The 22,644-nt window shown below is 38.4% G+C and overlaps 1 protein-coding gene across 2 annotated transcripts in view; it reads right to left on the bottom strand.

The window, feature by feature from the left end:
• LOC145985207 (uncharacterized) overlaps nucleotides 1–22,148 on the bottom strand; it is a 60,907-nt gene extending 38,759 nt beyond the window's left edge. The window contains exons 1-2 of one of the 2 annotated variants that reach the window (XM_083118949.1): nucleotides 22,066–22,148; nucleotides 18,590–18,750 (exon numbers count right to left, since the gene is read on the bottom strand). In XM_083118949.1, the coding sequence (XP_082975075.1) occupies nucleotides 18,590–18,749 (160 nt within the window). In that variant the 5' untranslated portion in view covers nucleotide 18,750; nucleotides 22,066–22,148. Of the gene's footprint in view, nucleotides 1–147; nucleotides 452–18,589; nucleotides 18,751–22,065 lie in introns of those variants that run through there. The other variant, XM_083118950.1, reaches the window with a different exon arrangement.
• Nucleotides 22,149–22,644: the final 496 nt, after the last annotated feature.

Raw genomic sequence — 22,644 nt, 5'->3', positions numbered from 1 at the left:
TGGACTTCTAGCTTCATAGGGCGACACGGCAACCACACTTTGGCTCTAGATTCTCCGGTGCCACAGACTCCCCACATTTAATGACTATTGGCCTAAAATATATTTTTGGGAATGTCATCAAATAAGAAAAAAAAAATGTGTATATACCTTCACAGGCAGCATAAGCACTCTTCCTGAAGTACGACTGCACACACCCCATCGCTCCTACGGGAAGAGTTCTTGCATCCCAGTTCCAGTCCTCCGATTTCTTTCTCCACACACGGGAAACCGTCCACAGACACCAACAAAAAGCAAGGATGTCCACACTGCCACTACACCACCACTGAAATCCCTCCAAAAATGTCAAGAAACAAAAGAAAAAGACAGTTGAGAGATGGTGACGTCACTGAGAACAAGGTCTTGTGCGTACAGCGTTCGCTTATAGACTGGAGCAACCAGCGTGCGCTCGTTATTTTCAGTCGCCGCGATAGTCCACTGCCTTGTGCCTTCCTCCTCGGAGCGTGAGTGTGCTGGAGGGAGGGGCGACCTCTAGAGGGATCTCTGCGATTGAGCTTTCAGGGCCACCTCCCCTCCTCCCCCTTCCTTCCAGTCTCCCTCGCAAGCAGACGTCGGGGTTCCCTTGCAATGACCCAGCATCATTGAGGTAAACAAACCAATGTGCGAGGGGAAAAACCTTATCGACTACAGACGAGCCCTCAGCCACATAAGTCAATCGCTTGAAACAAAGCACATGGGACATGCACACAGGTTACAAAGTCTTTTGTCTTTAGAATGTTGTTACATTCGCTCCCTCTCTTTACAGCCCAACATTTACATAGTAGGGGAGCGGTTCGCCGAAAGAATTGATCTTTTTCCAGCAGTGCTTCCCCATATGTACCTTGAATTATCATCACCGTATGTCAAATCCAAGCATCCATTTGATGCAGTTTCAAAGCATGGGCGTTGCCAGTTTTGTGTGTGTGTGGGGGGGGGGCGTGTACTTTATGTCTTATTGCTTCTTTATTGAGAAGCTGGAGATGATTGTATCGTTTGATATAAATGTGTTTAAATATTAGAAATAATAAACTAATCAGAACGTATAGCACCTGTTTCCTCATTTAAGTGTTTCATTATTACTGTTGCCGGCCCCCGTGGCAAAGTGGTTAGCACATTGCGCTACGACGCCAGGGGTCCCGTAGATTTGGATCCATTAAGTTTTCATGTAACTATTTTTTTTTCCTATTTTATATAATTTGGTACTTTGTAATATTTTTTCTTCTTTCGATTTTATATGATGTGACAAGGGTTTGTTGTTTCGAGGCCGAAAATACCCGTTCGAATAAAGGCAAGTTGCTGTGTGGTTGCATATACATTCAGGGTTAAATCCCGTTTTTCGAATGCTCTTGGAGTCATCTTCGAGACCGAGATAATTGTTAATAAATCGATACAATACCGAGAACAAGATAGGCTGTTTCGACTTGAAACGAGATCGAGAATGAAACAGGCACTTAGAACTTGAGACGAGACCGAGACACTTGGCAGTGCAGTCTCGTCACATCTCTACAACCATGCCACTCCCATATCTAAATTCAAGGGAATGATTATGATTATTCCAGAAATGCATTTCCTTCTTAATTTGCACAGTCTTTTCCTCAACAATTGCATCACAATCCTGTTGTTCATGATTTATGCTCGTATCCATTCCTGCATTTCGTACATTGAACCCAAAGGAAAAGGAAAGTTTACTGGTTTATTTCCTATTCGTGCGAATACCTGAAAACTGGAATTTGCATTATCACTGCACTTCCAGTAATTCCGTTGACCTTGGCTAGTTATAAACGCTGTGATCCATCATGCACGTAAACGTTTAAGTTATTTCAGCTCATTCTTCTCTTACGATATTCAGAGTAGTAATTTTTAGTGCTTAGGCGCTCGTTTCTTGTTTCCAATTCTTGTGGAATGGCGGCCATTTGCTTCTTTAACGAGCAAACAAATAGTTTGTTGTTATAAATGGATCCTTAAAACAGCAATAAGTACATCTTAAACTAGCAAGGCGCGTAAATTCCATAAAAACCAATTAAGCACATTATTAGAAAAATGTAATGACTGCTTGAAGTGCGATAAACTCTTCACGTTCTACTAATGTAACTTTTGGGACAATAAACAGCGCTTGTACTGTACATGAACAAAAGAATGAGTATGGAGGTTGGCTGTCAAAAATAAATTAGGGTTCGTCTTCAATGGACCTGTGTTCGAATCTTGACCAAGGCCATGACTTGTCGTTTTTGTTCATAACCGTGTGGAGTCTCACTGGGAAATTCAATTCTCTACTGTTAATTTGAAAATAAGTTCTTTTTAATCTTGTTTTTTTGATAATTATTTTCGTCCCCTCCCAGGGAAGAATCAATATGGTACAAATGGAAACCATGAAGAGAATATGCAAGTCATTAATTGTTTATATAAACAATCCCGGCATTTATTTAAACTATGCATAAAATTTCTGTATTTATCATACTTCTTCTTACAAGTAAATTGGCTTGTGAGGGTACATTCTCCCCTTGAATTTCACTTGATTGAATTACCTCTGTGGCTATTTTCTCTATAACCGTTTCAAAAAATTCAGTTTTGCCTATTGTTATTAGATGTAAATTATAATTTGAAATGTCGCGTTTTTAGTTTAAATTGCACATTGATTGTATTATCTTCCTTTTTTACATAACTTTGTAATCCCCACCCTCTTTCTGCTTAATCTGGTTGATTGATTGATTTGCTTTATTTTATTTCGCTTTTCTGCCACTTTTGTCTATTCGCGAAGATACGGATGAATGGTGATAAGTTGAAATTGATGAAAGGACAATCGCAGAGACGCAGACTCATATGGACAGCACACAGCACAAATCTCAAAGAGGATTATACAGGCTGTAATTCCAGACACCAGCGCCTCGTTAGCCTGCAAAATGCAGTCCAGGGTGTGCTATGCGGAAGTGAGGTTGACATTTGAGTGCCTTCCGAAACGGTCACCCCTTACACCCACCGCTTCATCAGGCCCGTAGCGACTGATGCCTAAGGCTCCATACACAGAAACGCCATTCATTTTTTTAAGACAACAAATTAAGAAAATGTGACGGAGATATTTGCACTTGGGAAAGGTATATTCTGGTAACACACTGATGGAATTTTATGTTTCGCAAATTAGTAGTAAAAGTACGTTTTTAAAGATGGTCCTCAGAAAATAAGAAATAACTGAAATATTCTTAAATATGCTAAACTTTTTTAAAAATCAGATATGCAAATTACCAATCTTTAATATAACCTGTATTATTTTTAATGAGTTTCTCTTTGTTTCCATCGAAGGATGCACATACAGTGTCGGTGATTGGTAGTGTGGGGGGTTTTCAAGCCACTAGGGCGCTAAAATATCTAGCTGCAGGACTGGCTTAAATCACTATGATTGGTTGATTTAGTTTTAAGTCCACTTTATGCACAGTAAGGCTAATCGGTACTGGACTTATTATACAGTTTTAAGTGAGATCCGAACCACCATGTGCCTCTACCGGGTATCGAACCCGAGATTCCTTGATTACAAGGCGACGGCGTTGCCATTACGCAATCGGGGAGGGCCTTGAATCACTATGAGAGCAACTGGGCATTGTTACTGTCTGAAAATCCGCAATTTCAAGTTTCCTCCCCCTCTTTGAAATTACAAATTGTTATACACGATGCATTTTTGCTGTTGAGAAACTGTATTACTTCCAAGGAAAGTTCGAGATTCGAGTCCCAGCTCAGACATAGTTCTCCAATTGTGTTTGTTCTTTCATATGTTTCATCGACGTGTCGCGATTAACCTAGAAAGGAACCATATTGACCAACCTGTTATTTACTCGCCTTGAAATCCAACTTAGAAATAATGTAGCAGAGAGATATATACCTAACTCACCACTCACGAGCGACCTCATATTTCAAGTTTCCTGATTTAGCAATAAAAGCCATCCCAACGTGTTGCGGTTAAGTATGAAGTGAAGAAGCAATCAAAAGTTTTACAGCACGCGTCTGCGTTTAATTTCACCTCCACGCACCAGAAATTCATCAGTGAGTACTTTTAATTGTTACGGTGCTCCACTAGCCGTTTCTCTGGGTTTGAGAGTAAAGAATGCAGACTATGCGGTTGTAAAAACCTGGAAACTGGAACAGCAAAAAAGCTGGATGGAAAATTAAGCATTGTTTCTCGTTTCAGAAGAGTGATAATCCAAGCAGCTGCATCCTAAAAGCTGCACGTTAACCAGAATGCATTTGATTGAAATGCATTATGTGCAAATGTGCAAGCAAGAAAATGTTAGGACTCAAACTAAAAACACGTAATTACTACTAATGACGAGCAAATGCATTTTATTAATATTAGTTATGTTTTATTTGCATGTAAGCTTATGCAATATTAACGTTGCCTTAATATCTCTTTTGGCTAATCAGTGATGATAAGTGGTGATTAATGATGAGACAGAAAGGAACTTCGTTACCCAGACCGGAACTCGAACCCGGAATCTTAGATGACAGGATCGTGAGTTTTCGACTCATTGTATTGAATTATCGTAAAGAAAGACAGGCAAAACAAGATATTACGAGTTCACAATTATATTATTGTTCAGATTGTTTAAGGAAAAAGACACTGCTTGTAACGAAATGGTATATATCGGTGCATTCGTTGAAATATACGTTCAACACAACGAATTTATTTACGTGTAAGTGTAATAGCCACTGAATTGGAAGTAGTAAATTATTTCACACAAAACTCTAGTGAGTAGAATTTAGTGAAATTACTAAATAATGACTAGAATTCTATGTTTTTTTAAAAAAAGAAATGTGACTGTCCATTATAATCTTTACACAGAAGCTTGGAGTAATCCAATAAAAGCTGACTATTTTACACGAAATATGGATTTAAAACATGATAAAAGGAAACCAAGAGAGAAAGAAACAGCTCTATAAACCTACTCAAAGGACATCAAAGTGAAAATACTTCAAACTACGTAGAACACACAAACACACACACACATTGTTAACGGGTTCGAATCCCGGCCTGGGCATGGTTATGGGTATTCCTTGTGAGTGTTTCTTCATCAATTTCATCATATCATCAATCATCCTGATCTTCATGATTAGCCAAGAGAGACAGAAAATCAATCAATCAACATTTAAATTTCAGACATAGTAACGTCGCCGGTAAATTACTTTATGATGGAAGTTAAGTGTTGTAAAAACCATTAAAAAAACAACAAAGCGAGCGAAAATAAGCAAAGCAACCAAACGTACACAATAATACAAACGAAATACTGATCTGGAACCTACAGCGTTGTTTCGTGCATGTTTCTACCTAATTCCTCTATTGCGTGTAGATTCATCCTCTCGAGCTAGTCTTGTCTTCCGCGGTCGGAAAGTATGTTGAATATGGCTACTATTCCGTTATCAGAATTTGAGAATTTGTTTGACTTTATGCCAAGGGTAGTCTTCCGTTTACTTTCTATTGCTCAATCATAAATTAAGATATGCTAATGGTGTTCTTTTATTATCCAATTAAACTTTACCGTTCTATCACTTCTTTTCATGCTACTTTATCTGAAAGCTTGTTTTCTAATGGCCTGGTTTACTCTCTCTTTAAATACATTGCTGTCGGCTTTTCTGTGAAGTTTGTTCAATGCATATCTCCATGTTGACCGTGACCTTGGTTGGTTGTTTCCTGTCCCTCGTTCAACAAACATGAAAATACAAAGTACGCAGATATAGCTTCTTCTGTGGATCACGTTACCAGAAACCAACAGCAATAGGTATACCCGGGGAACAATATAATATATAAATATGAATGTGGAAGAAGTACTTCAGAACAATTCTAAATTTAAAAATGTGTGAATAATATACATATTTCTTCCACCTGGGGAGGGGACTATTTCCTGTTGTTCGTGACAAAGTAAGCTATTTTCTATAGCAGATATCTAGACAACAGCCAAAGCAAACGACACGAAGAATTACTTGACTGTTCTAGAAGGAATTCTAAAAGAGTTTTTACTTCTGAATTTGGAATATCGTAGCGAATTTTTTAGAATGTTTTTGCTTGCACAGTCTAAAAACCCAGAAAAAAATAGGTAGCTACTATTGATTCTGTAACGATACAATCGGCATTTGTCTTATTTTATGCCCCCTTCCTGCCTCTTTTGACTAAGTGTGACGATGAGGATGAAATGGTGATTATACGAAATTATTGAAGGAACAGTCACAGAGGACTCAAAATTATTGAAGGGACAGTCACAGAGGACTCAATATTATTGAAGAGACAGTCACAGAGGACTCAAAATTATTGAAGGAACAGTCACAGAGGACTCAATATTATTGAAGAGACAGTCACAGAGGACTCAAAATTATTGAAGGGACAGTCACAGAGGACTCAAACCTGGAACCATCGGTGGAGCGAAATGACAGAATTTTTAAATGTCTTGTATTAGATAATTTGTGATTTGATTTGATTTGCTTTATTTTACATCGCTCTTTGTGCCACTTTTGGCTAATTTGCAAAGATGGGGATGAGTGATGATATGATGAAATTGATGAATGGACACTCACAAATATCCATGCCCAGGCCAGGATTCGAACCCGGTACCTCTGGCGTCGTAGCACGATGTGCTAACCACTCCGCCACAGGGTTCGGCTTGTATTAGATAAGTCAAGTCCCCCCCGGTGTCACTGTGTCAAAAGTCTTCTGAAATCGAGAGCAAAATTTTATTATGTACTCCTTCCGTCTGATTCAGCGTATCCTTCCAAAACACCCTCCCGGTGATCCACCCACGACGGGGACGTAGCTATTCTTGCCAAGACGGTGACGCGGTGGAAGAGTATCTCAGTCAGAGCGAACGCTGGAGTGCCTGATTGGTGAGGCTGCACCTCTTGGAAATGGTCCCAGTGCGTCATGGAGAAGCCCCCAGACTTCACGATGCACCGACATCTTTCGCCAGATGAAGCCGTATATATTTTCTCGGCGATGAGTCCCAGACGCATCTACACCTCTTCGACGGCATTCTTGGTCCATGAGTCAGTTTGTTTCCAGGCATAACTTACGAGCACCTTAACCTTTCTGGACGTAGATGAAACTATCATTTTTCCTTCGTAATGGGAAAGTTTCCTGCTGTCCATATTGCCTTGAAGTGTACAATGTTCTCCTTATATATGAATGCATTTTTCCGTTTCAATTTCTTCCTATTACCATCAGCCTATTTTAAAGAATTCATGAAAGAACGAATATAGTAGACCTTCAATGCATTGAAACTTTAGAGCTAGTAATATATCAAACTAATCAGTTTCCTAGATACGATAAGGATCTCAGTTTAACATTCTCAATCAGCAGGTATAACACAGGTTGAATTTGTCTTTGGTATATTTGCTACACATGTGACCAAGCCTCCATTTACCTGTATGCAGTTGCAAAGTATTCTAATCATACTTCATCATCCATCCTAATAATTCTTCGTGTATTGTACAGGGTTATTAAAAAAGAACTCGACAACAAGTCGGAAATGTAATTAATTACTATTGGAGTTCTTACTTTGGAGTGTTTGACCCACCCCTTTCTTAGAGGACTTACGAGGACGCATGTGTATCCCACTTTAAACTGAAGGTCAAGTCCCGATTAGCCTAACTGTGCAAAAAGTAGACTGAAAGCAAAAACTGAAACGAGGACGCATGACTGAAGCCGTCGTAAAGGTCGATGGGGAGTTAATCGAGAAAGTATGGACTGAATTTGACATGTGTACGGTGACCCGTGGAGCACTTATACAGAACTTGTATTTGTCACTGTAAGTGAATTCCCTAATACGTAATCCTTCATTTGGTATTCCTCATTTGAATAATTATAAACTTCTATTGCAATAAACGTTTAATATTGCCAACGTCATTTTCAATAATCCTGTATTTTCTTGTACTTTTTAACCTCTCTAGGTTAATCGCGGCGACGAAATCGGCAACTTCAATCCAAGTCCAGAGCCTGCCAAGCGGCTTTTCGTTGGGTGATGCGTGGCCAGTTTCTCACCGATATTTTCTGGTTTTCGAGTCAGGTAGCTTCCAATTATCATCTCGATTTTTAAAAGCTTTCACCAGGGATCGAATTCGAGACGGCTCGGGCCAAAGACGAAAGAATGTTAATCATTCGCCTACGTGGGAGCGACATAACATGAAGTTATTCAATTTATTGGTAGCTTAAAGAGTCTAGTAAAATTGAAAGAAATATTGATCTCCTGTTTGCTCTTCAATCCGAGAAGAAATCCAACATCTTCATGTCGCTGGCAAAACCCGTAAGGTGAATTGCGACAATCACACGTGTTATATCATGGGCTTCGCCCTGACGTCAATGCATTGACCATGTGTCCATCACATGTTCCTTCAATCAGAGCTGCTTATAGCTCATACCCCTGAAATTTGGCACAGGAACTTCTGCTCCATCATCACTGTTAAGCTTAGTTCTATTTTTTTTCTTGGCAATTCTGCAAACACTGTGTGTATTGATTCTGAATAGGATTAAATAAAAACTGCAAGATATGCGTATACTAGTGCGTTAATAAAGGGTGTCTCAGAAATAGTTTCGTTTTTAAAACTATTAAAATAAATACTTAATTTTTTTGTATAAAGATAAATTTATTACCAAAAATAAGCTTCTACGTTAAATTTTTATTTGTGAAAAAGAGTATTGGACAAATGGTGACAGTTTATGTTTTCAAATTCAATTATTCTTGAACTAAAGTTTTCGATCACTCACCGAAGCATTGTACGAGGAATAGCATTGATTTCATCTGTAATTCTTTGCTTCAGTTCTCTCACTAATTTAGTTTACTCGTCATAGTGCTTCCAGGGTTTTCAAACTTTCTCACCCAATATTTAATTAAATCTGCGCTTGGGACATCTCAAATTCCTGCCAGGTTATAATGATGCCGGTACAAACGACGCACAACAACATAAAAATCATTATTTTCATAAAACGCACGAACACAAAAAGCATGTTGCTGCCCCGTAAAGAGCTCCATGGCAACTAAATATTAGGTAACATTTCTCCGTAATGTGCGAATTACCCCAGAGGGCGGATTCAAAAACGAAAATTTTTCTGAGACACCCCTTATAACGAAGATTTTATGCTTAACAACCCTCTTATTATTACAGTAGAATGCATTGTAATTAGCACATTTTATCTTATCATGCAAGAAGTGAGTTAAATGACAAAAGAGAAAGATGGCTAGAATGACAGAAAGAAAAAAGATAAAGAAGAAGAAGAAACCCACAGAGAGGGGGAGAGAAATGAAGAAACAGAGATAGAAATAGAAATAAAATAGGAAAGTGAGTGAATGAGAGAGAGACTGAAAGAAAGAGAAAGGAAGAAACACACACACACACAGAGAGAGAGAGAGAGAGAGAGAGAGAGAGATAGGAAAGCAAAAATGAAATCTAGAGAGCGAGAGAGGGGGTTAGAGTGTCGAGAGAGTTAAGAAGTAAGAGAAAACACAAATAGAAAAGGTACGAAAATGGGGAGAGATAATACGAGAGCATCAGCACCAACTTACATGGGCCGGTAGGCCTAAAGCCCACCCAATATCATGTCTATTGGTAGTAGACGATCTCATGTATGTTTTCAATTATGACACGTGAGAGGAGGAGAGATATAGACAGAAAAATATCAAACTGCATGTGCTGAGAGAGAGAGAGGGGGTGGAGGGTGAAGAGAAGAAATTAGAAAAAATATGAATATTCAGAGAAAAACATAAAGAGTGGGTTTTATTCAAAGAGAGTTAATCAAAAAGAGACAGAAGAGAAAACTGGAATGCAGAATTAGAATTGCTGGTCATCAGAGAGTAATGTGAAACTAGAACCAAGAAACAAGGAGCCTCTTGTGTTCCATATTGCGAAGTGACTGAGGTGACTTATGGCCATTGTATGAATGTCTGTCTCAGCCCCTCCTACTTCCTCCAGTATGACGCGAGCTGATGATCATATGTCTCGCACAGACAAGCCTAACATCAAGATTGCCAGTATCTTTAATATTTTACGACTTGTCCTTCATTTAAGTGGAGTGCGAAACTAATATCCTTGCAAGGACGTCACGACCGGTTGGTCTGTAACCCACCGTCAAATGGTCTTAGAGCACTTAGCCAACGCAATTAGCCCGCGCGTGAAAGAATGGCACACACACAGAGGGGTAGCTACAAATGGAGATAGAAAGACTGAACGAGAGACAAATAAAGAGAGAGAAAATGAGAAGCAGAGAAAGAAAGGAAGGAAAATAGAAAGGCAGGTGTAAAAAACAGGGAAATAAAGAAACTAAAGAAGAAAGATAAATAAACAACAGATACAGTGGCGCAGGAACGGAGGGGACAGGAGTACATTGTACCCCAAAAATTCTTGAAGGGGTACTGTACCCCCTAAATTCGTAAATTCAGTTGTACCCCCCTTAGATAATTTAACAGAGGCAAGGCACTACTGTTAAAAGAACGTATTTCCAATTCACTCAATAAAATAAAGCATTATCTTCCTTACCACAGGAAAAACAATTGTAAACTTATTCTACTACATTGTGCTTGCTAGTTAGTTCATTGACCTGTGTTCTTGGAAACCTCTTTAAGGAGATGAAAAATGTTTAAAATCTGTGTGGAACGATGGAATCAGTTAAAGCTTACTCTCACAAAATCACTCTCCAGAAGAATGCTCTTTTGCGTAAGGGGGGTACACTTTTCTAAGAAGTGGTCAATTCGAAGATAAGATACAAATCTTCATCAGAAGAGTATATGACCGACCTCCTTTTTTTTGTATTTTTCAAATGGAATTTTCCGAAACGAAATACTTACCCAATCGAGACGAGACACGACAGACCAATTGGGGGGGGGAGGGGAGGTACAATGTACTCCTGTACCCCACTCATAATTTTCATAGTTTTTTAGAGGGTGTTCGGAAAACTATACTTAAATCTATATATTAAGAGATTTTTTTGAAAGTAGAGATGGTACTGAGACAAGAAAAGTCTGTTTCCTCTCAATTTTCTAGACGAGACTGAAATAAATCTCTGCAAAATCAAAGTGGGACGATCCTTGATGCCAGAGACGATCTCGTTCGAAACTCTGGTATCATATTAGGAGAAATTGCTTAAAATAAATTTAAATTACTATTTGTCTTATCCAGGCATATCAAGCTTATATCTTATTGATTTTTTTTTCAAATAAGTTGTATATTTTGTTTACTGTCATTGCAAAGTTAATCCATTACTGACAATTGCAAGCCTGTGCTGTCCGGTTTCATCTATTCAGAATAAAATTCCATATTTCGACTGTTCGCAGCGTCGAAGTAAGATGTAAATAAGAAAAGCGTTATTGAGAAAAGTTTTTGCTTTAATGGCGTATATACGTTGTGAAACTTTGAGTGGTGACACAATGTACCGTATGTGTTGCTTATACTAAACATTTCGTGGGTCAGGACGAGATATATCACCTTGTAATTGAGAGGTCCACATGCACAGCGCTTTGGATTTCACTTTAAACTATATATAGTCCCGAATAGCCTATCTGAACATGAAGTGAATCTAGAATAAGTTTTGATAACTTCTAAGTGGAAACCGAAAGAAAAATAAGCACAAACAAGAACGAGAAAGACCTCACTACAGAGGAGACGAGATGAGCCTGTGCCAATTCTCGACTCGTCGCATCGCGATATCATTCCTACGTGAAATTAAATGTTTCATAGACATTAAAACAGGGATCAATTTGTGATTTTATTAAAGGGGGAGGACTTATTTTTACCTATATATTAGGTATACTTAGAATTGGACATTAATTGCTTAAAATCTAATTGTGATATCGAATGCAAGATAAACACAACGGACTTTTAAGTTGAACTCTAAAGTCAAACTATAAGAAAATTACATTAGTCAGATGAATGCACGAGATAAATGTGCCTCAATGCAGGTTCTCTGGTTTGCCATTGGCTTGTCAAGGGCACTGTGATGCTTAGACTTGATCTAATTTCTTGCAAATTCCTTTGCATCAAAGCAATGCACTGGAGGTCTAAGGAAAGGAAAAATAGGTTTAAAACTTCTAAATGATTTCTCTAATCAGTGAAGGTTAGGGTTGACATTAAACACGCTTTCACATTCTTCTATAGATATTGGTAGATTTTGGATTGGATTCACAAGATCTTTGAGTGAGATGGGATTGTTTGATTGATTGACTTGTTTGACTACGCATCTGCCACTTTTGGCCAATCGCGAAGAACTACTTAGAGGACTACCAGCCACTTTTCACGTTTACCACATTATAAAGCATGGCACATTCACAGTTTAACGTGGAAAACGGTGTTTGAATTCTTGTGGCACTTACAGCGTTTACCAATTTTAGTCTTCAATTATACTGTAGTACTTTCAGTGCTTGAAGAGCGTCATTAAGTACAGCTAATTATATTACAAATAAATGCTTTGTCAAATGTTTTACAAGTATTCCAAAGTTGATCGTAAGTCAACTTACGAGTTGATCGGGAACCATCTCAACTGCTTTTTTTGTTTTGTTTTATAATACAATACAACGTCCTTTAGATGTCTGAGAAAATACCGGCTTCTAAAATGCATTAGAATACATCATCAGCCAAAAATTATTTAAATATATTTTTATGTGTAGCTATGGGACTTTAAAATTAAAATGAGGGGAGAATCCTCCTTAACCCCTTTAATCTCACCCTGCATTAAAATGAATAGATATATCTTTGTTCGGAATTTTCACATTTCGAACTCTTGATTTTCCGTTCCGTTAAATTCAAAATTAGCCCAGAACAAGGTCCAGACCTTGATATGTTTTGGAATCGTTATCTGGTCTCAATAGCTGTTTTTAAAATAACCATAAATTCTAAGAAAAACAAAGAAATTAAAATTACATTCCATTTACGCATTTTAAAAAAACAACAACACAAAATCGTGTGTACTGTTCTATGGAATATTTCCATGCCTTCACATTATAAAGCACCTGTAAAGCAGAATGTGTGTGTGTGGGTGTGGGTGTGTGTGTGTGTGTGTGTGTGTGTGTGTGTGTGTGTGTGTGTGTGTGTGTGTGTACTTACATATAGATATATGTATGTATGTATGTATGGGAGGCTGAATTTTATACCCCACCAAATGAAAAATGTTCCTGCGCCACTGAACAGATATAACAAAGGAAGAGAGGAACGAAGGATAATATAAGCAGAAGAAAGAAGAAAAGAAGAGGCTTAAAGGGGGGAAGACAAACGAAATAAAAAAAGAGAAACAGAGGCAGAAGGAAGGGATGAATGTGAGTGAGTGAGAGAGAGAGAGAGAGAGAGAGAGAGAGAGAGAGAGAGAGAGAGAGAGAGAGAGGCGCGCTACAAATGGAGATAGCAAGACTGAACGAGAGACAAATAAAGAGAGAGAAAATGAGAAGCAGAGAAAGAAGGGAAGGAGATTAGAAAGAGAGACAGAAACGAATAAAGAAAAAGGGAAACAGAGGAAGAAAGAAGGGATATTTGTTTTACTGTGTTGACAACTTGGCCATTTGTGCATAAAGTAGACTTAAAACAGAAAAACACCAACTCAAACAATAAACTCTTCTTACAGCAATATTTGCCAGACCAAGAAAAAGTGAACGTGCAATAACAAAAATTGTGCGTAGTGTTTCCGTTAGGTGACGAGAACACTGGCGTACGCAGGATTTTTTTGGGGGGGGATGGGGGCTGGACGTATTGAACTGGATGATGCATAGCTGCGTTCCGTGGCGGAGGAAAGTTTTTCATTTGCGGCTACAAAATTCAACCTGCATACTCACCCCCCCCCAACACACACACATAGAGTGGCGTAAGTAGCACCCCCGCAACCCCCGCGCTGCGGGGGGGGGGGAGCACGGGCTTCCGGGGCACAGTAAGAATGATAAATTAAGAAAGACCGATAGTTTACAAAAGTTTTCCTTTCGGCGTTAAATTATATTTTCAACCAAACATATTTTATTTCTATGTCCTTACAACTGCAAACAGAAAATGTTAATCACTAGAAAAGTAGAAAGTGAAATACCAGATTAAAAGAAAACCTTCATTAGCTGAATAGTTCTTCATTGATTGCGTTGCCGAAGGGTAGACAACAGGGAAGGAAATACATTTTTCTACTGCGTTTAGAAATTGTAGTAAATCAAGTAAACAATAGATTTCAGAGTATGAAACAAATCAAAGAAAGCTTCACCTTTTTAAGCCCCACCACCCTAACGGAACACACAGACAGACAGTTAGTGGAATCTGCTATTTTCTGGGAGAAATATGAAAACAATGTATTTTGCACTGTAGCTACAGACATTGTTTGTTTTCGGAATGTAGTGTCAAAACTGAAATAATAATAAAAATTTTAAAAACGTCGAACATCAGCGAAGCTTTAGAATTCCTCTTGACAGAAAGCAAAATTCTGGCTAGTAGCATTCCTGACGTATGCACTGCTTATATTAATATAGCCTATGCTGTATTTGACCATACCTGTGGCTGTGGCGTCTTCTGAGACACTGACGTATGCAGGATTTTATTTCGGGAGGTGCTGAAATTGTAAAGGCGGATAGTGCATAGCTGCTTTCTGTGGGGGTGGAATACACAATAAGATATTTCGTAAATGTATTACTTTACACTTTCAAAAATGGCAATCAGTGGTCATTTCAAGATCAGGGGTTACGTTTACCACTGTTTTTTCCTGACTTCTTGACTGCTTTTATTTGTATTTTGTTGATTTTCTCAAAATTTCGGAGGGGCTGTAGCCCCTTCAGTCCCCCTCTACGTACGCCGGTGAACTGAGAGGTCGTCTTCGAAGCTAAAATTGATCAAAACTTACTTGAAGAGCACAATGACAAGAGTGAGATTGAGTCGACTGGCGCTGTTTAGTATCGAAAGGGATTCGGCTTGAAAACTGTTCTTGACCAAACTAGCAAAATAATTTGCTTCCATCAAAAAACGCAGAGGACTGGTAATGGGCATTTAACAATATCGTAATTTTTGTAGTAACAGTGTATTGTCATATCTAATTATAAAAAAAATGTTTACAGTTTGTCTCTTGTCTAAACGTTTCGTACCAGCTTTTATATTGATTAAAATTACATGTATGCATTTTCATATTTGTATATGTCTAATATAAATGTAAGCGTGAATTAATATTTTAGAAAGGAAAGATAAGAAGAAGAAAAAAAAGAGTAGGTGCGCACAACTGAAAGTTGCGGGGGGGGGGGGGCACAGAGCGTGTTAGTTACGCTACTGCACACATATATTATATATAATGTGGTGGCATGAAAATTTCATTTTAGAGTAGCAGATTCCCTTTTTTTAATGTACACTTTACATAAATAAATGTTATTTCTTTATTTTTTAGAATTAGTGGCCATTTTTAAAACAGATTATTCCCGAAACTTACAATAATTATTATTATGATCATCTTAGTAGGGTTACAATTTAGTCATGCAATATTTCAGTTAATAAAATATTAATACAAATAATTGGGCTTTATGCCAAATATATAAAGCTCCAGATCTCGTTCTGGGCTCGTTTCGAATGTGACGCAACGGAAAATTAGACGTTTGCCATGTGAAAGTAGCGAACAAACATGCATCTATTCATTTTAATGTAGAGTGCGATTTGAACTTGGAATAAGAGGAATTTCTCCCTCTCTCTTGAATCATCAAACCTCTGGTCATGAATAACACATCTCAATAATGGATCATTATTTCCAACCCACGCCCACCTCTTGTGAAACACGGCGTAGAGGTTTGTTTGGAGAACGTTCTAACGCTGCACCAATATCATCGAGTTTTGCTTCGGTTAGAATCCGTCGTTTTTGCTTAGGTGTTTTAAAATTTAACGATACAGTTTCTCGTAATTTAAGGACAAGATGTCTAACCGTATCTCTGTGTGGAGTTGAAACGCATGGGAATTTCTGTACAAATTACCTACACACGTCTCGACGCGAGTTTGTTTTCACGTAGGTACGTGTCATACATAAAAAAAAATCTTTGTTCTAACGTGAATCTTGCGGCTGGCATTCCAATCGTCTCACTGACACGTCACACATACACACTACAATAACACAAACAAGTAACTGCAAGTAACCAAGAATAACAAACACTCTTGCGCACAGTACGAAATTAACACGCTCTTGGTTTACATTGCTCGCCACTATATTTACAACTCTGTCTTCATCTAGTCGCGAAGGAACAAAAAACTCGAGCTCGGAGATTTCGGATTGCAAGGAAGCTCACGAACCCTATTGACTTTTAACGGTTTCTTCTACAGCGTAATCTTGATACAGTGTTGCACATTCAAAACCTCCAAACGATCCCCATCGGCACAAAACTCATTCAAGGATATAAACTTAAGCAGGACGTTACTGGTCAAAACTATGATTAAAATGTTTTATTATCTGTGGCTCTTAACATCGTTTCTAAAGCGTATTTATTTGTGCATATAAGAGCAGAACTTGGATGAATTACAGAAGAACTTTTGCGTGTTATAACACAGGTTAGTGATCGTTTTGCAATATTTATATAAATGTCTGCATATGTCTATAAAAATAAGCGGGCATTACAGGCCGCAAATGTCGGCATCTCCGTCAGCGCCGCCCGCCACGCTTCTCCCGATCTCTCGGCTGCAGATAGAAATGAACGCACGGTATAAATTATATACTATACTCATAATGTTCCAGTTCAGTTCAATTAAGTTTACAACCGCATAGCTACATACACAAATTTCGTTACGTAATTTATGGTGACTGTGTACATTGGCATCAACTTACATGGGGCCCGAGCCCACACAATAATTTGTCGTATTATTATTATCGTGATTCGTGTTTTTTTTTTTTAGTTAGGATGCATTGTTTGTGATCAATTATATCATAATACATGGAAGGGATGATTTGTGAGGTTTTTTGTAAGCTTAGTATAATTCAAGTGTCTGAGCGCATCCAATTATTTATGAAAAGTTAGCGCCTCTTGCTGTGTTTCTATTATATGCCATTCATTCGGTATTTTCTCACACCTCTGATGTTTCACAAGTACTTTTCTATCGAATACTAAATCTGGGCTGTGTTTTTGACGTATGTTGGGTGGGTCGCTTCTTGGTTCAATCCTGTTCGAGCGCTTGTTTTCGGATCTACGGCGTGTTGTTGTCTTTCAAATAAGATAATAAGTCGAGATGGTCTCGGATCGACTCGTGAGAGGTCCAAGTTTGTAGGCTTGACAAAGTAGTTATTTATAATGGCATTTGCTATACTTAACGACGCTCTGCAAGTACGGAAAGCACTATCATTGGTTTTGTAATAAAAAAACAACAAGAAATTCATATGCCTACTCTTGAAACATTGAAAACGATTGATTCACCGTGTAGGAAGAACCGTAGTTCAGGATTTAGAGGAAAAACATACGTTCGAAATAATTTTTTCCATCTTTGGCGGGCAAAATGAATAGCCAGTTTGAAGATTTCGGTTCATTTTCTATTAAATGCACCTACATGGCATTTAGACGTCATGTGAACTTAATGCAAGCGAAAGCATGTGTGCGTTACTAGTTAAAGGGTTTCTCATCTAAAAAGAGAATCCAAAACACATTTCCACCTAATTCAAAGATTACGTGAATTCAATCGAAATTGTGTCAATATTTACAGTTGAATGTTAACGCGATTTCAGTGCCATGAATCTAACCTTTACATCGCCGTTAATGAATTTCGTTGTTGTTCTTTTTCATGAGATATGAGATCCAATTATGATTTTTAACCTTCGTTTTAAAAGTTATTCAAAGGAAAAATGGTTATCGTGGGTCATTTTAAGGAGGTTTGCGCTAACAACTTTGGGTTTTCCCGACTTTTATACTGCTTTCATTTCATTTGTTTTTATTTTCTGAAAAATTCGGGGGAGGTAATAGCCTTTTCAGCCTCCTCTGCGTACGCCAGTGGACGAGGGTGATGTTTATATGAATTTGATGAAGAGACAAACACAAAGGAACACCTTTGCCTAGATATGAACTCGAACCTAGAATTTTTAGTTGCTTGCTTTGCTTATCATTGTGAGAATTGCCCGGAAGGGAAAGATCCAAAATTTCTTCTTTATGCCGTAAAAGGACCTAAAGTGTGTCGTAAAATCCCTCAGCATCTTCAAAATGTACAATTGTTGTTCTTCTTTACACAGGAATGAATTATGTTTCCCTAATCTGCGCTAAAAACGACTAAAATACCTCCATGCTGTAAAAATGAACTAAAAAATTGTCATCCCAGATTGTAAAAATGAACTTAAAAACATCTAAACTATAGTGGATTATTCCCACTAGTATACAAAACTTTTCTTCTAGATTCCGAAAGTGGATTTAAATTTCCCTCTACATTGTTAAAAAAATTGAGTTTATGAGATCAAAATAAGTTTTCCTCGAGTCTGCCAAAAGCTGCTAAAATCCTCTAGGATGAAAAAAGAATGAATTTAAATTTTCACTCCAAAATTTAAAAAAAACAACAACAACTAAACATTCCTCTAGAATGCAAAAATGAATTTAAATATCCCTTCAGATTGTAAAAGTAGATGGTTTTCCCCATCACTTACCTGACTCCCTCTCGTTGACTAACTTCTCAAAGTGTTCGGCTGCAAACCAGTAGATATTGACTGGCTGGTGCTTCAGCACTTCGCGGGCTAAGTCCTCCAGGAGCCCTTCCAGCCCAGGAGGGACCGTCACCTTCATAAACAGCGGGCCACCTTTCTCCATGCTGCAAATGTAGAAGACTGTTAGAATATGTTATGTAGTGGACATCATCAAAATTCAACTAGGATTCTGGGGTCGTACAAGTCTCGCACTACATATCGTATACTTAACTGTATTTTTCTCATCTCGGGTTACAAATACCTGTATCGTTTTCGGTGTCATCTCGATATATAAAGAACAGCCTTGTTCTTGTCTGGATCTTAGAGATGGTACCGAGGCAATTTTTGAAACTCTTGACGAGAACAAGACATTTTGAGACTTGTCGAGACCGGGACAGATCTATGTAAAATCTAAACATGCCTTTGGTATGTTTGAATAAATTACTCACTACATTTAGACTCTAGTGATGTTTTCATTTCTGTCCTCCCGTTTCGCCTTATCCCATTTCGCCATATTGCGTTTTCACCTCCCCAAATACAATTTCAAATGATTTAAGTGACACGAACTTTCTAAGGCGAAACGGGACATCCCATTTCGCCTTATCCTGTTTCGCCTTCTACACAAAAAAATCCCCACCTGGGAATATCGACTTGAAGGGTAATTCATAATGGGAGCTCCCATTGTCCTGTCGGTCAGGGTAGGTTAGGTTAGGTTAATAATGCATTAATAATAATAACCCTTCATGTCGATAATATTTCCTGGTGGGAAATTTTTTGTGTGTAAGGCGAAATGGGATGTCCCGTTTCGCCTTAGAAAGTCAGTGTCACATAAATCAGGCGAAATTGTATTGGGGGAGGTGAAAACGCAATAAGGCGAAACGGTATAAGGGAAATTGGCCGTAATCTTTTCATTTAACTTGCATTCAGGAGCATTCCGAGAACTCACCCCCGCCCCTCGCTCGGGGTTGAGGGTTCAAGTTCCTCTCAAATATCTTCGAACAAGTACTCCTAGTTCTCTCTCTCCTTACTCTCTTCGTTCTTTACATCATATATGAAGGGAAGGGAACTAAGACTCACCATCTCATTTCAAGGCAAAAATAATCTTACTGTGCATGGCTAGGAGATTAAGGACAGTGATTGTTGAATAGCAGTGCCAGTGTTTCAAACTGTGCTTATTTTCGCTTTCCTTCATTTCTGGGAAGCCAAGATTACGCCACTGATGTTGGCAGGAATTTTTGCAAGGTCACGTGATTATTATTAATAATATAATCATTTTAAACTACCCCCTGCATATTGCAACATGACGTTAAGTCATATTGGGGGTGGGGGTAAGATAAGACCCTACGCAACCTCGGCCACTTGTGGAGGTGATGTGGTTAGCACCACTCACCGGCCGCCTTTATCCTCCCCCAGTACCCATTTATCAGAGGCTGGTTGAACCCCAGAGCCATTCCACAAAGGGACATTTCTGGATAAACTACCGCCTGAAATCATCCACCTCGAGAATAGAACTCGAGTCTCCCGTGTGAGTCAGTCAGACGTTCTACCAATTGGGCTACCGCTGCTCGCCAATGTAATTATATCATGAATAATAATAATTATTACAAACCAATAATATTACTATTGTTGTTAGTAGTAGTAGTGCTGGGTGGTGGTGCTAGTAGTAGGTTCGATACGATTAGTCAGAAGTGACAGAAAAATCGACGTAAAGTAAGAAAAATGCAATACTCGATACATTGAACGAATATCCTCATATATTATTCTATATTTTACCCATTTGAATCGAGGAAAATCTTCGGAAGTTAGGGGGAAAATTATAGTCACAGCATTATGATGTGTCACCTCTCACATAGTTATTTTATTTTTGAATTTTTTGTTACCTCTCTTTCTTGCTTCGTTTGCTGGTGGAATTAACTGAAGTTTATTTAATTTGTATACTATCATTCACAATGGGCTTATACATTATTTATAAAATCAAATTGCCGGCCCCCGTGCGGAGTGGTTAGCTAGGGGTTCCGGGTTCGAATCCCGGTCTGGACATGGATATTTGTGAGTGTCAATTCATCAATTTCATCATATCATCACTCATCCCCATCTTCGCAAATTAGCCAAAAGTGGCACAAAAGCGAAGTAAAATAAAGCAAATCAATCAATCTATCAATATAATCAAATTAACGATATCAGTTCCCTGGAGGGTTGAATAAGCCGTTCGATTGATTGATTTGGTTTACTTTACTTCGCATTTCTGCCACCTTTGGCTAATCGCGAAGATGAGGATGAGTGCTGATATGATGAAACTGAAGAAGATACACCCACAAAGAACACCCATGACCATGCCGGGATTCGAACCCAGGACTCCTGGGGTCGTAGCGCGCTATGGTAACCACTCCGCCACGGTGGCTGGCGAATAAACCTCCCTCTTATACAAAAAATCCGGTTGTGCTCCCTCCGCTGCCAATCACTAATACATCTAAAAACATTATTTTACAAATAAAAATATTTATTTTCAATTATGACATTAAATATATACTTCTCTCAATTAACGATGCGTAACATAATGCTGATCACAAAAAAAATATTAATTTTACTAAATCAAGGTAAGTATTTGTTATTGCGAGAAACTAAATACAAATTCTTTCTTCTCATTTTATTTGTCACAATTGTAATCTGTTATGGCATCCACCTAGCGTGTAACAAATAAGCCTAGGGTTAATCATAAACATAACAGAAATCGTCAGTTATTATAAAGATTAATTTTATAATTCACGAATGTATATAAACTTTTAAAGTTTTCGTGTTTAGTGTAATAGGACATATCTTATCACATTAAACATTTCGTAGGAAGCACGCCTCCCCGATGGCGCAGTGGTAGCGGCGTCGCCTTGTAAACAAGGAGTCCCGGGTTCGATACCCGGTGGAGGCACAAGTGGTTCGGATCCCACTTTAAACTGTAGATCCAGTCCCGATTAGCCTTACTGTGCATAAAGTGGACTTTAAACACCAAATCAATCAATCAATCAATGAATCGTAGGAAGCACAAATCCAACACCTCTTTTTCTATTTTCAGCTGAAACATGACCGTTTATTTCCCTATAAAAGTAGTTCAGCTCAGCTCAGGAGATTCTGGTTCTTTCTTTCTTTTTCTCTTTTTAAAGAAAATCCCAAAATTATATGTATATAAGACCAAGTAGTGATATTTTGCGGCAAAAATTGCGAATCTAACAAATTCATGTGTTCTGTGGCGTGCATATTTGTGAAGTAGATTGAAAAGGTTCCGGTGCAACGTGATGTAAGGTCAATAACACATGTTTTCAATTACTTCATAATCTAACTGTATTGTGCCGTAAAGTGCAACACCCATCTCCAGTGCAAGAACTATAATTGCGTTCCTCAAATCTCATTCGAGTTATTTGCTTCATTCTCTCTGTTCATGCAATTACCTGTTTTGTATCCTAATAAGCTGCAACACGCTGTTTTTTACTCGACGCTGGCGTTCTGAGAGTTTTCGTCACCAAGAATGCCAAGCCGAAAGAACGAACTTGCCCGAAGACGGCTCACTGGCCAGCCAGCGCGTCTCTTACCCCGCATCCTTGCTGCTCGGAGCGAGTCGCGATATTATCGATCCAGCAAGAAGAAGTTTCAAAAGTTTGCGTGCTGAGTAAATCAGGAACGGAATTACTTATTTAAAAAAGTCTCGAGGGTAGAGAAGGTCAGTCACGCTAACCAGAATTGAAGGAACGATTAATTCTTGTACGAAGTCATCTCATAGTTGTTTGAACTGCGCACTTCAATGTACAACATGAAAGAGTAAATTAGTTGTAAAGAGTAAGTAGGTTTTGTGAAGTTTGCAACCCGATTATACAAGAGTCTCCTTCGTGCTTTATGCCTTACTGTTTATTCTCCCCTCTCTCGTGTCATATATTTCAGTCTGTACAATACCACGGATAATAATTAAAATCAACACTTTCAGATTTCAAACACGACAGACAATTACGCTGAATTTTTGGGAAATTTAACTT

The sequence above is a fragment of the Lepisma saccharinum genome, chromosome 3 (genome assembly GCF_977018435.1).
Source record: "Lepisma saccharinum chromosome 3, izLepSacc3.1, whole genome shotgun sequence".
NCBI lineage: Eukaryota > Metazoa > Arthropoda > Insecta > Zygentoma > Lepismatidae > Lepisma > Lepisma saccharinum.
Note: the sequence above shows the minus strand (reverse complement) of the source record. Positions and strands in the feature narration are given on the sequence as shown.